This window comes from Sebastes fasciatus, chromosome 3, assembly GCF_043250625.1.
Source record: "Sebastes fasciatus isolate fSebFas1 chromosome 3, fSebFas1.pri, whole genome shotgun sequence".
Lineage (NCBI taxonomy): Eukaryota > Metazoa > Chordata > Actinopteri > Perciformes > Sebastidae > Sebastes > Sebastes fasciatus.
Genome location: NC_133797.1, coordinates 26,243,934 through 26,266,632, shown reverse-complemented (window position 1 = coordinate 26,266,632; position 22,699 = coordinate 26,243,934). Strand labels below are relative to the sequence as shown.

Below are 22,699 nucleotides of genomic sequence, written 5' to 3'. Positions count from 1 at the left end.
CGGGTTAATGTACAACGAGCCGGTCATTGTTGTGAAATATATAATAACTCCAACAGGGCAATGCGGTTCACGTCGGAGTCTTGCACCATCCTGAAGGGGTTAATTTCACAACAATGACCCGCTAGCTGTACATTATCCTGCTTATTACTCAGCTACTTACTTAGGAAATCAATAATTTGACACAAAAACGGTCCGCCAGAGTCCGACAACAGCACTGCGCCCACAGCAACGGTCTGTTATACAAGTTAAAAGTTCCTCACAGTAACTTTAAGTGTCATTTCTTTTGCTCAAATTAGTAATCTGTACACTCCTAAATTAAACTCTGCCCTCACAATACTAAATTCATGCCCTTTATTATTATTATTATTATTTTCATTTTCACATTATTTAGACAAGCTCTATACCTTCTTCCAGACCAGCCGCTGAGCCCTGGCGGTGCTCGTCCGGGCTGCTCCCTGCTAACAGGATTATAATTTTATAACGAGCAGGTGGCTCCAGATTAAAATCCTGTGTGGAAACTCTGAAATTAGACTGGGAGGTGAACCAGCCCTGAACCATGCACCATGTGTTTTTACTCTCGCCTCGTTTGGTGGTGGGAAGATTCTGCGGTTTCAAACATTTAACCCGTTTTCGTGCTGCATGTGATGAGCTGCTGCTGGGAGATTTTATGTGACTTGATGAGCAGTAAGAGCAGGAGGATGTTCCTCACCCGGCAGTGTGTGTTGCTCAGGTTTAAACAATCTCTGGTTCATGTGACGCCCTGGAGGTTCTTCACTTGCTTTGCCTCGTCTTGTTTTCGATGAAATCGTCGAAGGGACAATTAAAGCTCCTCCCTGGAGAAGGCTGCGACTTCGAGGTTGAAAATGTGATGAAACGACCTCGTGATTATCGCTCTTTGTGGCAAATTAGATGCAGTTTAGGCCAATTACCTGCTATCAGATCACAGGGAAAACACCGCAGTTTGGGCAGAGGGATGGGCCGGCTGGAGGAAAGAAGACATCAAAGACTTTCCCTCCTCACCACAGAGAGAGATGTGGCGAGTCTTCTGGTGTCGACCTGAGGCTGTTTGATTGGCTGGTGAATTCTTAAATAGCATTAGAGAGTTTGTTGTGAAACCAGGAGGTGATGGATGGCGAAGGAGTCTTCCTGCTTTATATGTACTTGCCCTTGTCCTCACTGCCCCACTTCTATATGCTTATTTATTCCCTTTTTCTCAACAATGTGTTCCTGAAGATTATTTTTGTTAAAATTGTCATATACTTTACTACTATACTATAGTTTTTCTCGCTGTAGAGACATTTAGAGACTATTTGTACATGACAGGTACTACTCACACTTGTTAATTTAGCGAGTGGTTCCTGCATGAGGCTAAATATTTCCATCTGAAATGTAGAAACTCTCCCAAAAACTCATTCAGCGATCATCAAATGTCTTGTATGTCGGGCCAAAAGTCCCAAAAAAAAAAAGACCAAAATATTCAGTTTACTATCACATAAAACAAAGAACATATTCAAACTCCAACTTCATTTAGTTTAAGGCATTAAAATTGTCATATGCTTTTTATGCTTTTATACTACTGTGGAGGAATTTGGCAGACTATTTGTAGATGATTTGTACTTCAGGCCTGGACCCCTCGACAATTTTGTTTAAACTTACGAGAAAATTTGAAATGCAACAAGTTCTCTTAAATCACTCATACGAGCCACTTAAGAATGAAGTGGTTCCTGCATGAGGCCAAATATTTCCATCCCAAATGTAGAAAGTCTCCCAAAATGAAAACACATCTTGGAGCAGACTGTGCTTCCCTTATAATTCCTGTTCTTCTGTTATTTTGTAAAGATTTGATTGCAACAAACTCGTGTCCCTTCCATGTGGCCGGTCTTTGGGATGCTCTGCTCTCTGCAGAGTTTAACGAGTCTGAACTTTAGCAGCGCTGCATGTTACATCAGTGTGAAAACAGCTCCTGAAAGTGCAGCTATCTGGGTCAGGGACGGGCACCGACGTGCCGCGGATGATCTGCAGCAGCTGGTTTCAGTCAGCAGATGAAGAAACTCTCACTTGCTGTCAGCTGTTGCAGTGAAACATTATTTATTGTTCGCAGCTATACATGAACTTTTCTCTCCTGTCTTCTACCAGTAACTAGAGGTGGCTCAATGCTGCAGCACAGATACCAATCCCGTATCTTTTTTTTCCTCCTTAATTCAACATGAGGCTTCAAAAGTCTGAGTTAGACAACTCAAGTGGGTATTTCCCAAAGTTAAAGCCTTTTATAGAATAAAAATCCCTCTTTATGTTTCCCTGCTGAGCTGCGGCAAAGAGACACGTCCTGGCAGCCGCAAGTAGCTCTCTGTTTCCGGGAAAAAACACCAACAATAAACCTCCATACAGTATGGTTGCCAGGATAGTTTGATTTAACTGTAGCTCAGACTGCTGCAACATCATACTGATGAGGGCGGTTTCTTACAATGAAGTCTCATTATGAGGGAATAAGTGTAAAGCCAGTGTGGACAGGAGGAATGATTACAGTGACAGTGATGATTACAGGGCTGCATCTAATGATTATTCTCACTATTAATTAATCTCAAGATTATTTTCTTGAAAAATGCCTGTTACAATTTCCCAAGGTGAGAGTTAATGAAACCGAAACTAACACAAAGTCTAGCTTGTCCTATCTTGGAGTTTAAAACAAATAGTCACAATCCTACTGTATGGTTTTGACAGGTGGTATACTGTTCAGGTTATGTCAAGGGCTGGGAGTAAATCGCAGATATTTTCTCCCGAACAGTTTTGTTGCAACCTTTATTTTATTAATTTTGTTTTACTATTTATTTAATTAAATACATATGTAATTATTTTATTTTCTGTTTTATTTACTCTTTTGTAAATGTGCCTTAAACACAGTATATACTCTGTATCTATCTTGTGCGGGTGGTGGGACCATGGGGATAAAAGCAGGTGCTGGGAATCTGGTTTGTGAATTTATTTTATTCATTTATTTATTTTTATTTATTTACTATTATTACTATTTATTTATTTGGATTCATAAATAAAACATTTTTATTTATTATATTATGTATTTTATCATTTGTATTTATTTATATTTTTTATTTTATTACCTTTTATTCTCTCCTTTGTTTTTGAATAGTTTGTTTTCAATTTACAGTTACTGTCATATGTACATATTTTTTATTTGTTGTGGTTTAGGTTATTGTAATCTTTTTTCTTAAGGAAACAATAAAAAGCACGATTAGTTTAGTGACACACACTCACACGCACACACACACACACACACACACACACACACACACACACACACACACACACACACACACACACACACAGAGAGAGAGAGAGAGAGACTCCAGGGATGGAGCTGTGCAGCCTCAGGCCTGTTCTGATCCTCTACTGTTAGAGAAACAAGCCTGAACGAACCCCCAACACACACACACAAACACACACACACACACACACACACACACACAGACACACACAGTCTAATTAACAGGGCTCTCTCTCCACTTGGCTTCCCTCTCTAATTGGCTCACCATTTCTTCCCATTAATTATGCTCCATTTCATATCCCCTTAATGAGTCTGGCCCCGCCTCCCTTCTTTAACGCTAATTAGCCGCTTTGAGGCTCACACACTAAAAACAAGAAGAGGAGGAAGAAACAGCCCTGTGATGTTTTACAGTGTGTTGACATCCCTGTGTTTTGTCCCTGTGCAGCACCCGTACCCGTCAGAGGAGCAGAAGAAGCAGCTGGCTCAGGACACCGGCCTCACCATCCTGCAGGTCAACAACTGGTGAGTCGGTGACGTTGGCGACGCCACACTCTTGTTGTGTTTAGGTTGCCCCCTCCCCCAAGAGGCAACCTAATGATTTGAATGATTAATTCCTGTGGGGTTGCCCCTTCTTCAAATATCCCCCAATTACAGTTACAGAGGGGAGGAGGCGGTTAATTGGAGAGTTAATTGGAGCTTGGAGGGTGGAGGTAGAGACCTGTAGGAGGTTTCCTGGTGTGTTCTGTTTACTGATAAATAAAATGGAGACGTCAGCAAGTTTCACTGTTGGGGATTCAACCGTTCACACATAGTTAGCACACGGTTTAATTCCCCTAAACTTAAAGGACGAGGAAGTTTTAGCCTATATAAGCAATTTTTAAAACAAGTTTTGGGACTCTTTTTCGACACAAGGAACTTCTCCAGGAAGCTTTCTAGGACTTTTACCGGCGTTTCAAGTTCAGAACCTGGTTCCAGTTTTTATTTGGTTTGGTTAACTTAACTAAGGTTAGAGAAAGATCATCAAACAGTCACATCATAGGCTGTATATAAAGATGGACGACGCGTCTCCACTTCCTCCCATTGTACACAATTGAAGCCAAAATATCCCGCATACGGGAGTGTTGCCATCTTGAGATTTTGACATCATTTGGAGCCAGAGTCTGCGCAGTAGTGATCAGGCGGTGGAGCTACGGTATCGAGGTCACCGAGAGACTCACAGCTGTCAATCATGATGTCTCACCCCCTTTTTTATAGCATCAAATAACTAATTAAAACCAAACTTATCAAAAAAATGAACACTTGAACAAACATCAGTGTGATAAGAACTACCTAAAATGACAAAAAACATCTTTGGGAAAAATGTAATTGACGTGTAGTTTGACTTTTTAGTTTGGCCCATGTCCCATTCGCTAACATGGAGGGGGCGGGATTTATGACCTATACTGCGATCCAGATGTTTTGGCTTCACTTTTGGGGAGCTGTCATGTCGTCCATCTTTAAATACTATGGTTTATATGCACACTAATATTCCGCTATTATGACAATATATTGAATTTGATATGGGTCATGTTAACAGCATATTCTGTTTGGATATTCTGAATTAGGCCTTATTCTGAATGGAGCATTTTCCGATTAAGACGTGGGATATTATTCTGGTTATTCTTTGGACATGTATACAGCACATTCAGAATATGTGTTTCAATTTGGGTTTTTGCGTCAGTTTGCGACACACGGCCTCCTACTGTTTTTTTTTTGTTTGGGCCAACAGCAGCGGCGACGTCCCATACAGTTACAGACAAAACAAGAATCACAATCCAGAAACATTTTAAACAGCTGCTTTCAACTCGTCAGGAGGAGAAATCCACCCTGAGATCCTTTAAGGAGGTTCAGAAACTGTTGCTTCGATCTCATAACGGCATTAAACGTACGCAGATTTTCTCGTTTTCTTTTTCCATCTCAATGATACGTCTTCTGTTTACAAAAAGAAAAACAAGAATTAAACTTCATGGTTCCTGTTTTCGAGTGAATATTTCACATAAATTCAGTGGAAACACCCTCCGACTTGTTAAAAGGGCCGGTTCTGAGGTGATATATTGGTATATACTGGAGCCTCTGAAGCCATTAGTCAGACCCGCTCCCTCCGAATATTTGGCTGTTGCCGTGGTAACGCCTCTGGAGCAGCTCGCAGTGTTTTCCCTGATTCGGCAGATTTAGAGTGAACGAGTGAGCAGAGACGAAGGCTGTAAATGACACTCTGATCCGACTGCTGGTTTATATCGTCAGTGTGTGTGTGTTTGGACGTTATATAGATGCTTGGATTTACACATTACATCTTCTCCTCACCTTCTTCCTCTACTCTCCTTATCTCCTCTTATTATTCCCTTATTTCCTCTCCTCCTGTTTATCTCCTCTTCTTGTGTTGTTCCCTTGATTCCTTATATTCCCTCTCCTTGTTTCCAATCCCTTGCTTCCATATATTTCATCTCCTTGTTATCTCTTCTTGTTTCCTTCCCTTGCCTCCTCTCCTCTCATCTCCTCTCTTCACTTTTTTCCACTTCCTCCTCCTCTCCACTCTCTGCTTCTCTCCTCTCCTTCTTCATATCCTCTCACCTCATCTTTTCTTGTTTTCTCTCACCCTCCTCTTCTCTTTCATATCTCCTCCTCTTACTTCCTCTATCTCTCTCCTCTTCCTCCTCTCCTCCTCTGTCCTCTCCCTCACCATTTCCTCTCTTGCCCCCTTGTATCCCACTCCTCCTCTCCTCCTTTTGTCTTTTTTTTATCATCCTATCTTCCTCATGTCAGCTCTCAACTCCCCTCATTTCATCTCCCCTTCTTTTTTTCTTCTTTTCTTCTTTCTTCTCCTCTTCCTTTCTTCTTATTTTGGTGCTTCACCCTCTCCTCCTCTTGCCCCCCCTATTTTCCTCTCTTTTACTCTTCTTCCTCCTCCTCACCTTTTATCTGCAGATTAGATTGAACTGATTTTTTTCATTTCATTGTATCATCAACACATTATTATTATTATCATTGTTATTATTATTATTATCATTATTATTATTATTATTACTTCTATTATAATGATTAATATTATTGTTATTATTTCTATTATCATTATTATTGTAGGTCAAACTCGGTCAATCAGATTCGTTTTAGTATTGTTTTAATTTTTACTTCAAGTGCTTCTACATGTCTTACAAACATACTTTGTGTTTGTTGATTTATGAGAGGTGTGTGTGTGTGTGTGTGTGTGTGTGTGTGTGTGTGTGTGCGTGTGTGCGTGTGTGTGAGAGGTTGAGGCAGTTGGTGTAAATGGCATTTTCATGGCAAACAGCTGGACTGGTTTATTTAAACACACCCGTTGTGGAGGGGTGAGAGAGGGGGGATGGTGGGGGCGGAGGGGTAGTGAGTACTGACCTGAGAATGACACCCAGGGTGGGCGGGGCTTAGCGACTGTTTTACAAGCAGTGTGTTAGTGTGTGTGTGTGTTTGGTGATCGTGGTTGTGTAGCAGCTTTGTTTAAAACCTCAGTGGAGGACTGACTGTACAGAGAGGACAACCTCCTCCTCCTCCTCCTCCTCCTCCTCCTCCTCCTCCTCCTCCTCCCCTCAGGTTGGAGGCTCTGGAGGCGACAGAGGGGGGGCGGGCCCAGAGATTCACTAATGTTTTGGTTTTTCCGTTTAAAAATAATTAGACGTAAGGTCGATGTTTGCAGCCTCCTTGTGACACCTGAAAGAGTCCAGCATCATCGTCTCCAAACAAACTTTTCAACAGGACCAAACAGAAAATATCAAGTCCAAACATGTATTTGCTCCTACAATCATTAGGTTCAACTGTTCGATCAATCACAGATCTTCATCAGGTACCAGATCTAGAGATGTTCCGATATAATTTTTTCCTACCCTATACCGATTCCGATACCTGAACTTGCGGTATCGGCCGATCAGGGCTCGAGCTTAAGTATGTCCCGTCATCCCGGGACACTGGTATTGGAACAACTCTAACCAGATCTATGACTGATCGGAGAGAATGAAAAATGATTATGGAGAAAAAGAAACAGTGTGTGGATTCCAACAGTTTGCCCGAACCCAACATGAATAAAACAATTTTAAAAAAGAGATCTGATAAGGGCTTGACAATAAGGATTGCCCATGGAAAGTAAAATGCCACGTCGGGCTACTAAATCTAGCAACTCATTTGCCCAATTGGGCAAGTGGTAAAAAAGAACTAGAAAATGCATTTCCTGCTGGGAATGCTGACAGCTGAAATTAATTACAAAGCATTGTTGAAAGTACGGAACTGAATTGTGAAACTGGCAGAGTTGAAAGCTGAACTGCATGACCCAAAAAATACTTTGATAGAAAAGCAGGAAGCTAAATAATGTAATACTGTCAAAGGTATATGTGGAAATTATTTAACTCGTTAGAGAGAAAGTAGTTTTTGGGTGGAATGAACCTTTAAAACTGTATGTCTTTAGACAGAAAGTAATATTTGGCTCCAATAAACTTTTAGAATTATAAATACTTGGACAGAAAGTAATATGTTGGCAAAATGAATCTTTAAAACTGCAAGTCGCTAGAAAGAAAGTGGTATTTGGGTGGAAAGTAGCAGTAGTAGTAGCAGCAGTAGTAGTACAAGAAAAATCATAGCACTAATGTCCTTACAGAGCTGAATATTTTGATATTTGAATGGTTTCTGTAGCTCAAAGTATGTGGAAGTAGTTAAAGTCCAAAAAACATACGGAAGAAATAGAAGAAGTTGAAGAAATCAACATTCCCACAGTTAAACTCATCACTTCTTACAGAGCTGAAGATTGGAGCAGCGAAGGAGTGAGCCATCTCGCCTTCTTCCCATCTCTGTTGAGAGTTGCACATGCGCAGTATACCGATCGGACAACTTTAGTCTTTGTTACCACTAATAAGTAAAACAATTTATAAAGGGGCAAGTAAAAACTGACTTTGGCCAAATAGATTTCTAAAAACATTAAAGTTGAACTCTGCTGATACAAATGTGAGCACAGTTGTGTGCTTTGTGGCAGTTTATGACTCGTCTGGCCGCAGAAGAATAAAAAGCCTCAGTGTTATGGAGGCCGGTGGGGTGGCAGCTGATGGTCGATGTCTTTGTGCAGCAGTGTGTGTGTGTGTGTGTGTGTTTAGGGGTTGACAGCTGTAAACTTAGTCTCATGGTGTGAACAGGTCATGAATAGGTGAAGCTCTGACTCTCTAATGGAGGTTAGAAACAGACGATCAGACGATTCTTTTTGCTCGACATTGTGTGTTTTTTTTCCACCTCAACATTAAAGTAGTGAACTTGGAATTTGTGTTCAACCGCTAAATAATCTAATAACATCAGAACATTCTGTGATTAATTGTCCAAAACTTTGTGTTTACATGAAATTATGATTTATGGCAAGAAATACCGTAAATGTTGGGAAATGAGTGACCTATTCCCAGGAGTTGAACAAGTGTGGACATGAATTGTGAACAGTCCAACCAAAGAGTAGTTTTTCCTTCTCAAACTCTTTCATTCAAAGGATTCGAAGGAAGGAGGTGATATATCCAGAGTTAACATGAAAAAAAATACACAAAAGTCAGAAAAAAAACATAGTTTTGTGTACCAGCAATATGCTTTCTTTCTTGTTATTCTTTTTTAAAATAATCTTGTGACACTGTTCCTGTTACAAATTGTCTTTACTTATTAAATCATTAGCTCTTCTTGCTATTGCCCTGTACACGCTTTTCTCCTTATATTTAAGTATTTTGTTTTTCGAGGACAGTTTTCTTTAGGAGAGTCTCTGAAACAGCATTTAATTTTTCTGTTTCAGAGTTTTCCTCTGAGTCCAGAGGGTGTAAATTATTTGAGTGTTATCAGCTATCCATCGATATTAGACCAGACATTCAGCCTCATGCAGCGACGTTCTCTTAAACTTCTCTGATATTTTCTCTTAATTTGAAAACTTCAGCTTTATTGCAATTGTCATATACTGTACATACAATACGAGAACATGAAATTCAACCTCTGCATTTAACCCATCCTAAGCATTTCAGGAGCAAGTGGGCTACTGTACAGACCAAAACCACCAAAACAACCGGTCCGAGAACATCTCTCGCAAACGGTCCAAGTGAACCAAAAGGCAGGCTGCCTGTGTAGCATTTGTTGAGATGGACACATGTAAACTACAGGTTAACATGAGTGGGAGAGGACTGACTTGCTTGACATCTGGGCCGAAGAGAACATACAGAATACGCTAAATAAAGTCCACAAAAATAGTGACGTTTATAAAGTCATTCGAGATAAACTGGAGGAGAAGGGATTTGTGCTCTCAGTAGATCAACACCGAATCAAAGTGAAAAAACTGGCAGCTCTCACGACGGAAAAAAGATAAATTAGCTCCTTTGTACACACACCTCAGTAGATTTTTTTTATTTGGTCCGCTTTAATTTGTGCTCCGTGAAACCGAACCAGACTAAATAGAAAACGAACTAAAAGAATCAATTTCACTCTGATTCGGACTAGCCATACGGACTATGGCTTGTGAAAGCGCCCTTAAAAGCGTCAACAGACTCCGCAGGCTGGCTGTTCCAGAGCCGAGGCCACAGAAAAAGCCCTATCTAAGAGAAGGGAAAAAATAAGAAAACATTGGTGCATCCCAGAAGTCAATGGGTGCTAACAAAATAAGAATAAATTGTGGATATAAACAAAAATGAGAGGAAATGTGTTCTTATATCGCTTCCTGCATGAGGCCAAATGTCAAATATTTTAGTGAAAGTTCAGCTTCCTGTTGGAGCTGATGCAGATCATCCTTTACTTTCCTTTAAAAATTCTGCTGTATCTCACCCTTCCTCCTCCTCCTCCTCCTCCTCCTCCTCCTCCTCCTCCTCGTCCTGCTTGCCTTTTTTTTACTCCCTGAAAAGACTGCTTTGGCTTTTGTTTTCCTGAAAAGGAAACAGGGTCGTCCCCCCACCTTTTTTTTGTGTACCCCCTCTCCTCCCTCTTTTCCGAACAAGTTGAAATGGAACCATCCCTCCCTGGGGGTGAGGAGGTGGGATGAGGGGGTGAGGGTAGGGAGGTGGTTGTAGGGGACATAAATCAAGTGGGAAACCACAGAGCTTTCACTCCGGGGCGGGTCAGGAGGGGTCGACAGGCGGTTCAGAAGGCTTTAAGCTGAGGAAGACCAGAGTGCTCCTCTGCAGAGGGGAGGCGGCAGGGGGAATATGGGGGAGTTAAGGGGGGGGTCACAGAAGGTGCCAGGTCATAGGTCACGCATACCAGGATGATGGCTTTCAAGAGTGTACTTAGAAGGGGACATGTATGAATGCACTGCTGCTGCAGCCCTCCGATGCCTGAAGCCATCACAGACTTGGTTTCAGTGCAGTTTTCTTCTACTGTATTAACTTGATTAATAAGCAGTGTATTAAGCCCTGTGTTACATGTGGAATAATACTGTAAACACAATACAAATGTACAGAAATGAGACTAAATTGCTGTTGTGTACAACAATAGTTTCCATTGGTAAGCAGATGGCCAAGCTCCAGGAAAGTGACAAACAGCTTCATTTGATTTGGCACATTTATTTGATCTGCAAATAAATCAGAACGTAACTTGAGTCAAAGTGTTTTAGCTGCTAAACCGGACTTTTAGCTAACGGAAATCTAAATTTAAGCTGCTGAAATGAACCACTGGCTAACAAAACAACAGCAAACATTTTTAGCGAATAACCTGAACCTTTAGCTTAATGAAACCAAACTGCAGGTTCAAAATTCTGTTTTTGTTTTGTTGACATATTTGACTCGAAGATCTTGTTTGAGGGAAATTTGGATATCTCTTTGTATCACTTCATTAATCAGAAAATATTGTCAACAGCCATTAAAAATAAATGTTGCCATGTTTTTAGGAATCAAATGTTCTATAAATCAGGCTGTGAATGATATATGACCAAACCCCTCTGTAAAAACCTTCAAAATTTAGATAAGAATGAAACTGGAAAGTTTGATGTATGTAGGTGCTACTGAAGTGGAGATTTCTCGAGTATGAGAAAAAACTCATTTTGAGAAAACAGCTTTTAAATATTTCTATTGTAAAATGTCATTCATTTTGAAGACACTACAGGTGAATAGGGTAACATTTTTAACTAACAGATATCACCATGAAACTTCCCCAGGTGATTACTCACATTAAGACAAATATTTTTTGTATTACAAGTTTTCTGAAATGTTATATTTAAATATGCAAATGAGGCATTATCTAATGTTAACTTTGGGTGAATTTTGGCGAAATATACAGACGCAAATAGACAAAGTAGTAAAGTAAACACCTAAATGTGTATTTTGGATCTTTTCTTTCCACTACTTCGAAAGAAGACAATGTGGAAGCAAAATAACCCCAAATCTCAAAATTGACCAGTGCATGAAAAATTATGTTTTTGTTAGTGTCTCGCCTTAAAATTTGGTTCTGTTTAAATTGTAGCTGTTTAACTGAACTGTTGGCTAATAGAAACCAACCTGCTTTAGCTGCTAAACCATTTGTTTCCTCTCCTTCTTGCTGTTAATCATGTCAGTAGGCCTATATTGATGCTAATTTGAGTTAATTTTGTATGAAAAACAATGACATTTTGACGCAATATTGCAAAATCTTTGTATCGTCCTCCAATTGGTCCAAAAATACAATTTTCTTTACCAATTTACAAACTTCAGGAGAGATCATTTCTGTACCTTCAAGTTGTTTCCACGGCACACAATCTATTATTCTTATTTTGCACCGCTTTTTAAAAATGATTATGAGTCGGTGCTTTTCTGACCTTGCAACAATATTTTACCAACTGCATTTCCCACTTTACTGATAGATGTGGACGTCGAAGGTTAACTAGGCTAATTATGTTCCACATGGTTGCATGAAGCACTTTTCATCTGTTATGATTTGAACCTATTGTTTCCAGTCACGCTGAGAAAAGAAGAAAGAAAATATTTGAGAGAAACTTGAGATATTCAGTGTGCAGTGAGGCGTTTGATGTCCCTCAGTGAATCAGAGAGGAAGTTGAGGTTTCTCTGCAGCTTTTCAGACAGAACACTGAAACACTGCCGCTCCACCTCATTTATAAACTGTCTCTGCGTTTCTTTCCCTCCTCCTGTTTCTCTCCTCTTCTACTTCTCAGGTTCATCAATGCGAGGCGGCGGATCGTTCAGCCCATGATCGACCAGTCAAACAGAGCAGGTGAGTTTTATGTTTTTCTATATTTACGATCCGGTCCAGATCAGCATCTACAGCTTAATTCATGTCTAAAACTCTAATCCTGATAATAGTATGGTTTAATTTGATATTTTAAAAATTTTGAATGTCTCGTTTTATCCACAACTCAAAGATATTCAGTTTACTGTCATAGAGGAGTAAAGAAACCAGAAAATATTCACATTTAAGAAGCTGGAATTAGAGAATTTTGACTTAAAAAAAAATAAAAAATAATACTGATTAATCCGATAAACCAATTAATCAAAATAGTTGGCGGTTAATTTATTAGTTGACTAACCGATTCATAGATGAAAGCTAGAAATATTTGAGTCAAGAAAATGTTGCATCATTGGTAGAGAATATGATCTATTTAATTACTGCCCCCTGTAAGAGTGTAAATGAGTGTATTTATCAAGGTTATAATAGTTTTGAATATTTTGTCTTACTTTTTAATTCATTTTTGTCTTGACTTTTCAATTTAATTTTAGTTTAGTTTTGTGTAGGATTCTGTGTAGGAATGGTTTTGATTTGGGAATCAACTTGAGTCCTCTTTCGCTACCACACTCAGAAGAAAACAAGCCCAGTTGGTTAACATTAGACCTGAGCTGAATAGCTTCTTGGTTAAAAGGCATTCGGTCAACTACGATATTTAAATCATGTTCTTGTTATTTAATTCTACAAGATTAGATGAACACATTTTTTACTAAACATTGAAAAATATGCTCAAAACATCATCATCAAAACATGACAAACTCAAGCCCAACAGTCAGTAATAGTAGTCAGTCAGTGTGCTGACTTGACTATGACTTGCCCCAAACCGCATGTGATTATCATAAAGTGGGCATGTCTGTAAAGGGGAGACTCGTGGGTACCCATAGAACCCATTTTCATTCACATATCTTGAGGTGAAAGGTTAAAGGACCCCTCTGAAAATGGCCATGCCAGTTTTTCCTCGTCAAAATTTAGCGCAAGTTTGTAGCATTATTTAACCTGCTTCGCGACAAGCTAGTATGACATGGTTGTTACCAATGGATTCCTTAGGTTATCTAGTTTCATATGATACCAGTAGCTTTAAAACTGAGCCCGCCACAACCTAAAAATCGCAAATTGCCTTAATGCATTAAAGAAATGAGTGGTGTTAAAACGAATTTGCGATAACGCGTTATAATCGCGTTAACTTTGACAGCCTTAGTTAATACAAATTTCTGAAACCTGGACATGATGTCTTCATGTGCAAAACCAGGATACTCCAAACACCCGATCATAACTGGAATACTGAGTGCATGTAAACAAACTCCTGCAGCCTGAATGTGAGCAGTAAGACGCTCTAACAAAGCCTCACTGGTGAACTTCCCCCCGCTCGCTGTGTCTTTTGCTCTCTTGGCTCCTCGGTGTGTTAAAACGAACAGAGAAGCTTAAACTCCAGGATTGAATGGCCTCTAAACCCAAGCAGGATTAGCTCCAGACAAAGACGCTAATCGCTTTGACTGACCACTCCATTGAACATTTTAACCTGGGATTAAAACAAATAGGAGCCTGGCTAAAGCGGGGCTAAAGTACCGCTAGCCTTTTGGCCCCTGAGCTTTGTTAGCATTTACCCCGCAGCTGACTTCCACACAAAAGCATCGATACACTGCTGAATGACGGCGATGAGAAACTGTTAAAGGCCTGAATCTTGGGAATGTGACTATGCAGATTGAAAAACTTCCCTCACTTCCCCTGAAGACGAAACTTTACGGAGCTAATTTCCCCCGTGAGGATGAATGCATTTTATTTAAAGTCATCTCATCATTGATTAATGACCGACTTCCTCCTCCTCTGCTCCTCTCTTCAAAGATCAGATGCAAGATGAAAAAATACACTACAGCATAAACAAGTTTAGAGAAAACAGGAAAGATTTTATTTAGATTTTATGCAGAAATTGTATACATAACAAATATAAAACTAACGACAGCATTTTTAAGTACAAATGTTAAACCTGCAGCTTTTATTTTGGTGGTTTCTGTCAAGTTATCTGTCTTTTGGGTAAATTTGCAAAAGACAAAATATTTTCCTACCAGCACATGACCAATAACCTACAACGTTAGTCCATCTAAGAGTAAATAGTTTATTTGTTGGGGACTATTTTTAGTGGCGGATTAATCCACATGTGGTGCTCTAGTGAGTATTAGTGGCAGCAGGACGGTGTATGTGGGATTGAGTCAAAATAAACTACAGTGTGTGTGTTCAGGGTGATGAAGGAACATGTCACCCAGTGAAACAGTGAGGCTCATTGATGTGATTTTAATAGTTTTTGGACAACAATTGACAACTATGGCTCAGAAGAAGAAGATAAAGTAACATTCATAGTTGGTTTGAGTCTTTTCACGGGATTGGTTGACAATAAGAAAAAATATAGAATACCACCAGACTTATCCGTCCTGTAGTTTCTTGCCCTCTCCACCTTTCTTTCATCCCTGCCCTGTTGTAGAGCGGTGGGGTCTGTGGAGAGGGTCAAAAGGTCAGAGGTCATAGATCAGGTGTGTGAAACCGCCTTGACTTGCTGCAGCACAATATTCATTTTCCGAAATAAAGTATGAAGCTGAAGTCAGGCTTTTATTAACACACTAACAGTCTAAAATCATGCTGTAGTGCCCCTAGAGGCTGGAATATATGAGTATTTATTACACGGCTTTGTTGAATACATGATTCTTTGTAAGGGCAGCTGCAGTATGTACTAAAAGTAAAAAGATAAATATGTTATTTGGAACGTAGGCTAAATGTAAACTTTGTCCTAAAGGTTGGGGCTATAGAGGAGGGGTCAGGGGTCATCAAAGTCATCATTCTTCATCCTCTGGGGAGCAGGAATATCCCCAGTAATGTTCAAGGGAATGTGGCCAGTAGTCGTTGAGATATCTAAATCTGGACCAAATTGTCTCAACACTAACGAGAGGCCAGTCTCTGCAGGAAGGAGTAGTTGTGTGTGTGATAGACAGCAGCTGTCAAACCGTCCTCCGCCTCACAGTGTGAGTGTGAGAGTGATGTCATCACTGTGGGACAGCAGGCAGCGAGATAATTAAAAAGAGTAATCCCCCCCCGCCTCCCCACCGTGTCCGCAGTGAGCCATCCAGGACCGTACGGCCCAGATGGTCAGCCAATGGGAAGCTTCATTATGGACGGACAGACACACATGGGAATCAGACCACCTGGTAAACACACACACACACACACACACACACACACACACACACACACACACACACCTCAATCGTATACCGTATGTTTTTGTGAACTGTTTTGATGCCGTTCTAAATTGTAATAAATCTTATTAATAAATCTTAATTTCAAAGATATTTAAGAGAGTCATTAAAGTGCATTCTATCAACATTAAGTAAAAAAAATAAAAGTTTATAACTACACTAACTGAGAAAGACATTTCTATTGATAGATTTGTACCACTTGTGGGACAAACAGTGGTGGAAAAAGTATTCAGATTGGTTACTTAATGCCGAGTACACACTACATGAGAATCAAGCCCATTTTGGGCCTGAATCTCCCATCTCGACAATCGTCACTAAAGCCCCAATTCTTTGACGGTTCTAAAGATTATCTTTCCAGATATTCCTGTGGTGTATGTTAAGAGTGTTTTTTACATCCCGCGATCGGCTCGGAAGTCCATCTTGGCCGCACCAATTATAAATCGCAAATCATCGATCAGATATCCTGTTGTGTGTGGGGCATCCTGAGGACAGCCCATGACGCAGTCACGTGGGAAAGAATGATAGCCAATTGAGAACCAAGCTGACTGAAGCAGGACAGCCAGGACAACAACTGCCGTCATGGCGGCCGCGGCTAATGCATGAGCTCATGCATGAGCTCATGCATGAGCTAATGCAAAATATGAAGCATAAAGTAGTAGTAAGATGGACCTCAGAAATGGAGGACCAACTTGTTGATTTGTGGCAACAACACAAGTGTTTATTTAACGTGTCTCAATGACTTCATCCATTATTTTTCTTTGTGGATTTTCAGTACAAAGTAGTGCAAAAACTAACATTGCTAATTCTTCCTGTTAGTTTACACTAAAGTCACCTTTGATTGCAAGAGATTTTGCGAGATTCGTTGTTATTTTTTTATTGGGGACCCTTGTTGATCATGAATGGACTCCGTTAGTGTGTGGAGTCCTGAACTTAAATTGACAGTTGAGATGTTTTGACATTAAGTTGTATGTATCAGACGCGAGGATGCAGATCTTCATGGTTTAACTCTGTGTTTGTTCCTCAGGTCCTATGGGTGGTGTGGGGATGGGGATGGGAGTGGAGGGACAGTGGCACTACATGTAGCACCACCACCAGCACCCTGCAGCCAGAGGACCCGCCCAGTGTCCCGGGAAACCACCGTGAGTAACACCAGTTTAAAGGGCCAGCTCACCCTTATTACAATTTTTTTTTTACAATTTTGTGTGTTTCACTTCTTTTGATATCCAGCTGTGCAGATTTTGAAAAGTCTCGTTTTACAATATCTGTCTTTCAAGTCTCCGACAGTCTCAGCACAATGAACAATCCATTTGATTTTGGTGGCGATCCGGATTCAGTAATGGTTTTAAGAATTCCGATCAGCCTGAGCATTAAGACCACAGGGTATAACACATGGGCAGTGTAACTGATGACGCGTTGATGACGCATGACCACGCCTTCTTCCTCCTTCTGAGAGCAGAGAGATACGTGTGTGTGGATGTGTGACGAGACATCGAGGTGTGGGAGCTGCTGGCTGTCCGCGGTGAGAAGAAAAAAGTGGTAGATGACGGGATGAGAGATAACGTAGTGTAACATTATACAGACATAACAAGGCTGCTGAATGAGAGAGGCATCCGCCGATACTTTAAACGGAAACACACCGTGTTAATAACAAGCCGACCACCTCACGGTACCGCCAGCTGTGAGCTGTGATCTGTTTTTAAAGTCACACACCTTGGCGGAGGTCTGCGCTCTCCGAGTGCAATTCTAGTTTAAGTATAAAAAGCAAAAACAAGTAATTGTTGTCCGTCTTGATGGTTAGAGTGCAGACAGGTACCGCTAGTAGCAAATGCAGCATGACATTTTATGGTGCAAGTTCACCAAAATGTAAAGAAATATGAAATAAAAACAAACTCCTCCATAGCAGCATATCTTGTTGTGTGCTTGTTCTATCTTTTGCTGCTGTAACTCAGAAATTTCCCCTCAGGGATTAATAAAGTACCTACCTACTTACCTACCTATATTTCCTTTGGCAAAACACTCTCATCACAAAGCCCATTAGTGGCAGTTCTGGAGCTTTCAGTCCTATCACATGATCTCTCTTGGTTGGTTGTGTTAAAATTTCTATTATTCTGAGCATTGTAAGGAATTCTCGTCCCTGTTGGCTTAAAGGAACTACAAGAACTACAACAGCAGACAGGCTTAGTGGCAGAGCGCTGTAAAAAACAAAAAAAAACAAGACGTCAAACATCTCTCTCATCCTCTCACCAATCCTTTCGGCTCCTCCTCGCTAATTAAAGCCATTTCCATCTGATTTAAAGGTCAATTAATCCTCTGAGATCCTCTCCACATTCTGTCTAACGAACTGATCATTAGCGAGAGACGCAGAACGCTCTCATCTCTTTATTTGATTACACGGAGTCCAATTACTCCGTAAGCAGTTTTCATTATTAAGCTGGAGAGGAGGAGGGAGGGAGGGAGGGAGGGCAGTGAATGCAGCGTAAGGAGGAGAGATTAAGAGGATGTTAATGTGTAGAAAGGAAGTGTAGAGGAGTTAGAGATAGAGGGGGGGGTTCCCCTAAAACGTGGTCAGTCAGACGGCAACATCACTCAGACCAAAGACAATTAAAGAGTCTTCAGAAGAAGCGTTTCTTTTCTTCCCTCTCCCATTATTGAGCTTATGGCTCTTGGGAAACAATACACCTGTCAGCTGGGATCTGATGCAACCATGCATGCACACACACACACACACACACACACACACACACACACACACACACACACAGGAAATGACTACTCCACTGCCATTTGGCCTCCTTTTCCCCAATTTTATTCTGGAAGATGATTCCAAAGATCCTGAATTTGAATCACTTTGATCAGAGTCACACCAAGGTTTGCTCACAGTGGTGAAGTAAATCCATGTGTATCATTTGTGGTGAGTTTGACTTTTGAAGTTTGCACTAAGAAGTACTCAGATCCTTTACTTAAAGGCACAATGAGTAGGATTTTCCTAAAAAAAAAATGGACGGACTGATACAAAAATAATCCCTCTCAAACATCACTTCTGAGCCACTAGAAGTGTGTGACGGCATCTGTGTCTGCAGACTCCCTGCAGCCCTCTGCCTGGATTTTCTTATGTTGCTGTTTTTGGGACGTTTCTGGGCATCAACCTCTATAAAAACGTAGCAACCAGGTGTCAGATCATAAGCACGCATTCAAGAGGAAGCTACGAAAATGGCGAACTTGGCGCTGAAAAAATGAAAATATAGCACGGTGAAATGCCAAGCGGACAAAGCCCGTTCCAAAATGAGAGTGAATCTGGGGTTGGCTTTCACCTGCTGGCAAGTACCATAACTGTCGTTGAGCCAGGGAGGAGTTCAACATTCAACTTTGAATGTTGTTTACAAATCCAACTCATTGTGCCTTTAAGCTAAACTAGTAATACCACAGTATAGAAATACTTTGTTACAAGTAAAAATTAAATTAAAAATGTTACTTAAAGGTGCAGTGTGTGTAGGATTTGGCGGCATCTAGTGGTGAGGTTGCAGATTGCAACCAACTGGAACTTCTCCCGTGTGCCAAGCATGTAGGAGAACTACAAATAATGAATGAATAAAAATGTAAATCTATCTAGAGCCAGTGTTTGGTTTGTTCGTTCTGGGCTACTGTAATAATAATGGCCCATTTCAGAATAATATTGAAATATAATTATTGATGCATTAATGTGTAAATTGCTCTAAAGCTGAAGTAGGAGAGATTGGAGCAAATAAGATAAAAATATATATATATTTTTATAAAACGGTCGCTATATCGTGACAGTAGTACATGAAACAGGTAACCTGAAAAAAATCATGTGCCTCTGTGTCCTCCGGCATCTGCAAGATTTCACAGACCGGAGGAAAACAAGCAGTAAGAGCTGATCTGAGGTCTGCTGTCCATCTGCTGTCATAAATTATTTGTTGATTATATTTTTTTTATGTATCCTTTCTGTAAAGTAACTAAAGCCGTCAGACAAATGTAATGGAGTAAAAGGTATATTATATCCCTCTGAGATGTAGTGGAGTAGAAGTATAAAGTAGCAGAAAATTTAAACACTCAAGTAAAGTACCTCAACATTTTACTTAATTGAGTAAATGTACTTAGTTACTTTCCACCACTGAGAGAGCTGACATCTGAGGAGACGGAGAGTCCAAGATGGAGGAAGCTATCAGTGTCCCTATTTACTTTTATTTAACCTCCTCTGTCCGAGTCTAAACTGCTCCACAAAAAGTAAAAGTAAAATAAAAAGGTTTGCAGACCGTTATGAGTTTATGGTACAAATATGTCTTTTGAATAAACTGTGTAAACTCAGTCAGTACATCGCAGAGCTTCTAGAACAAATATTTACATACTGTACTATTTACTATTGACATACATATCTATTTGCAACCCAGCTAGATCGTTACTGTTAACCTGTTTTTTGGCTTTGCATATATTGTATATATTTTGGATTTGCACCTTATTTTAGATTTTTTATACACTGCAATTTCACTCAGGATAAATAATCTACCTTATTTTGTTAAAGGTCCCATATTGTAGAAAGTGAGATTTGTATGTATTTTTATTATAAAGAAGGTTTAAGTGCATTATAAATACTTTGAAAGTATCGAAACACTCAATCAATGGAGAAATCCACGCAGCCCGTATTTAGAAACTGTGCCTTTAATCGAGCCATCAGGATTTCTGTAACTTTGTGATGTCACAACTCTACAACATTTCACAGTTTTAAACTTAAACATTGTAAATGTGTCCCAGTTTATTTGCGGCTGCAGTGTATGTGAATGACATCAGCTGACAGGAAGTAAACATTGACCCAAGCTGTTGCCTAGCAACACAATTCCGTTGCATTTCCGTTGAAATGTGCTAAAACAGAGCGTTTCAGACAGAGGGTGAATACAGGCAGCAGACAGTATGAGGAAAATAAAGTTTTTTTTAACATTACAGCATGTAAATATGTTCTAGTAGAAACACAAAATACAAACAAAAAGTATGAACCTGAAAATGAGCATGATATGGGACCTTTAAGACATGGATGATTTTTTTTCCTGGACCTAATGGTGACTTACATCGATTAAGGACGATGCCATATTTTTCACCGACAAACAGATTGAAAAGATGACAGGAAGAGACATTTTTTATTGCCACATTGTGCTGCTTCTGGATCAGATTTGATTTCTTTTGGCGTCTAACACAAGTTTCTCCTCTTCAGTTGAGTTTTTCTATTTTAAGTTGACTTCCTGTTGACGTGCTACCATCTGTTTTCTCTGCAGGACTCCATCAGCAGGTCTGCAGACCTCCTCGGCAGGCGTGGAGCAGGACCCCGCGCCTCCTCACCCGTCCTCCCCTCAGCCCCACCCCTCTGGGCATCTACCTGGCCTGATAAGGAAAACACCTGACGGACGCCACGGAGACGCTTTGTGGCTTAAGATTAAACACAGAAACAAAGAGACTGTGGGGACAGATGGAGATCCTGGAAGGAATTATAATAACCAGCTGTGTGTCCTCACTGATGAGGAGGATTTTTCTGAATCAGGACACAAACGACGACGTGGCGTTTCTGGATTTGATCATTTCCTGTGATGTCAGCAGCCCAGAGTGTCATCCAACAGATCTAACCTTCTGTTTCCTCTCTGGACTAAAACTACAGACGCCTCAAGTGGACATTTTGACACCAGCGGAGCGTCCTTTCCCTCCTCTACAGCCGTTGAACTCATATCGACATGAAGCTGATGTCTGTATTTCCCGAGGCGTTCTTTGGAAACTCGTCAACAAACCATTTTTTTTCAAGAGTCCAAAGCTCTGATAGATGGACGGCAGAGGTCACGTGACCGAGCGCTGTTTACTGAGGACTCTCAGAGGACGAGAGACAAGTCGTTACATGTGCTCTGCTGCTGCCTTTTTGCATAATATACTGTTTTAAAGGAAAGTTTCACTTTTCACACTGTGTGTGTTTGTCTTTTTTCATAGACTTCTATCGTCCCTCGAGCCCCACAAACCCCTGAGTTCTAAAATAAAAAAGTGAAGCAAATTTGTTCCTCGATTCGTTAAAGTATTTTATTATTGACGCCTGGAGGTTTTGGCTCCTCGTACTGCTGACAAACTCTACAGAAGGTGTTAGGACACTTGACGGCAACAAATTAGTACACTTTACAGGTTCACGTACGTCATCTGTGATTTGGGAAATGTTTCTAGTTTCCCTCCCCCACATTTCATGGGAAGAATTTTTACTTTTTACTCGATTACATTTATATCCTCTCTAATTAGTACTAAATTGTATACTCTAGCTCGCTTCAGTGTCTTAAGAAATAACAAGACTCACAATACATCCTTGTCTCTCCTAATTTAATTAATTGTACTATTACTTTCATTCCTTTCTGTCTGTCCTTCTCTCTTTTCTAATTCCTTCTTTATCTTTTTACTTTTCTTTGATCTGAAAACTGAGCTCTACTCCTCTTCCCATTACTACAGTACTTTGGATACTTGAGTATATTTTGCTGCTAAAACTAGTAATTTTTACTTCTAACTGAGTATTTTCCACTGTGGTGTTGCTACTTTGACGTATATAATTTCCTCCAGGAAAAGACAGGAGTAGAAAACTCATTTTCAAGCTATGAAATATATTTTTGTAACCTAACTTTTAGTCACCATTTTATTTATTTTCCATTTCTGAATGCCAACATGGCAACTCAGTGAAATTCACCTCAACTCAACACACTGGAGGAGCCGGTGGATTCTTTTTTTTGGGGGGTGGGGGGAGAAAATGCCAAAAAGCCTTCATCAGAACTGAGGGGGGAAACTAAAATTACAACTTTAATATCATGTGTAATTTTTGAGAGTCACTCTGGTTTGAAGAGGAAAACAGTTCAGACCTGCCAACAGCTGCTGGCTCGCTCGGGTCCAGTTTGGTTTAAAATAATCCCAAATCGTCACTTCACAGAGTGTACAT

At 40.2% G+C, this 22,699-nt stretch overlaps 1 protein-coding gene across 1 annotated transcript in view; it reads left to right on the top strand.

The window, feature by feature from the left end:
* Window positions 1–21,781, top strand: part of meis1a (Meis homeobox 1 a) — a 57,654-nt gene extending 35,873 nt beyond the window's left edge. The window contains exons 9-13 of the mRNA XM_074629894.1: window positions 3,726–3,802; window positions 12,426–12,484; window positions 15,598–15,687; window positions 16,763–16,877; window positions 21,024–21,781. Coding sequence (XP_074485995.1) covers window positions 3,726–3,802; window positions 12,426–12,484; window positions 15,598–15,687; window positions 16,763–16,821 — 285 coding nt within the window. The 3' untranslated portion in view covers window positions 16,822–16,877; window positions 21,024–21,781. The remainder of the gene's footprint in view (window positions 1–3,725; window positions 3,803–12,425; window positions 12,485–15,597; window positions 15,688–16,762; window positions 16,878–21,023) is intronic.
* The last annotated feature ends 918 nt before the right edge of the window (window positions 21,782–22,699 follow it).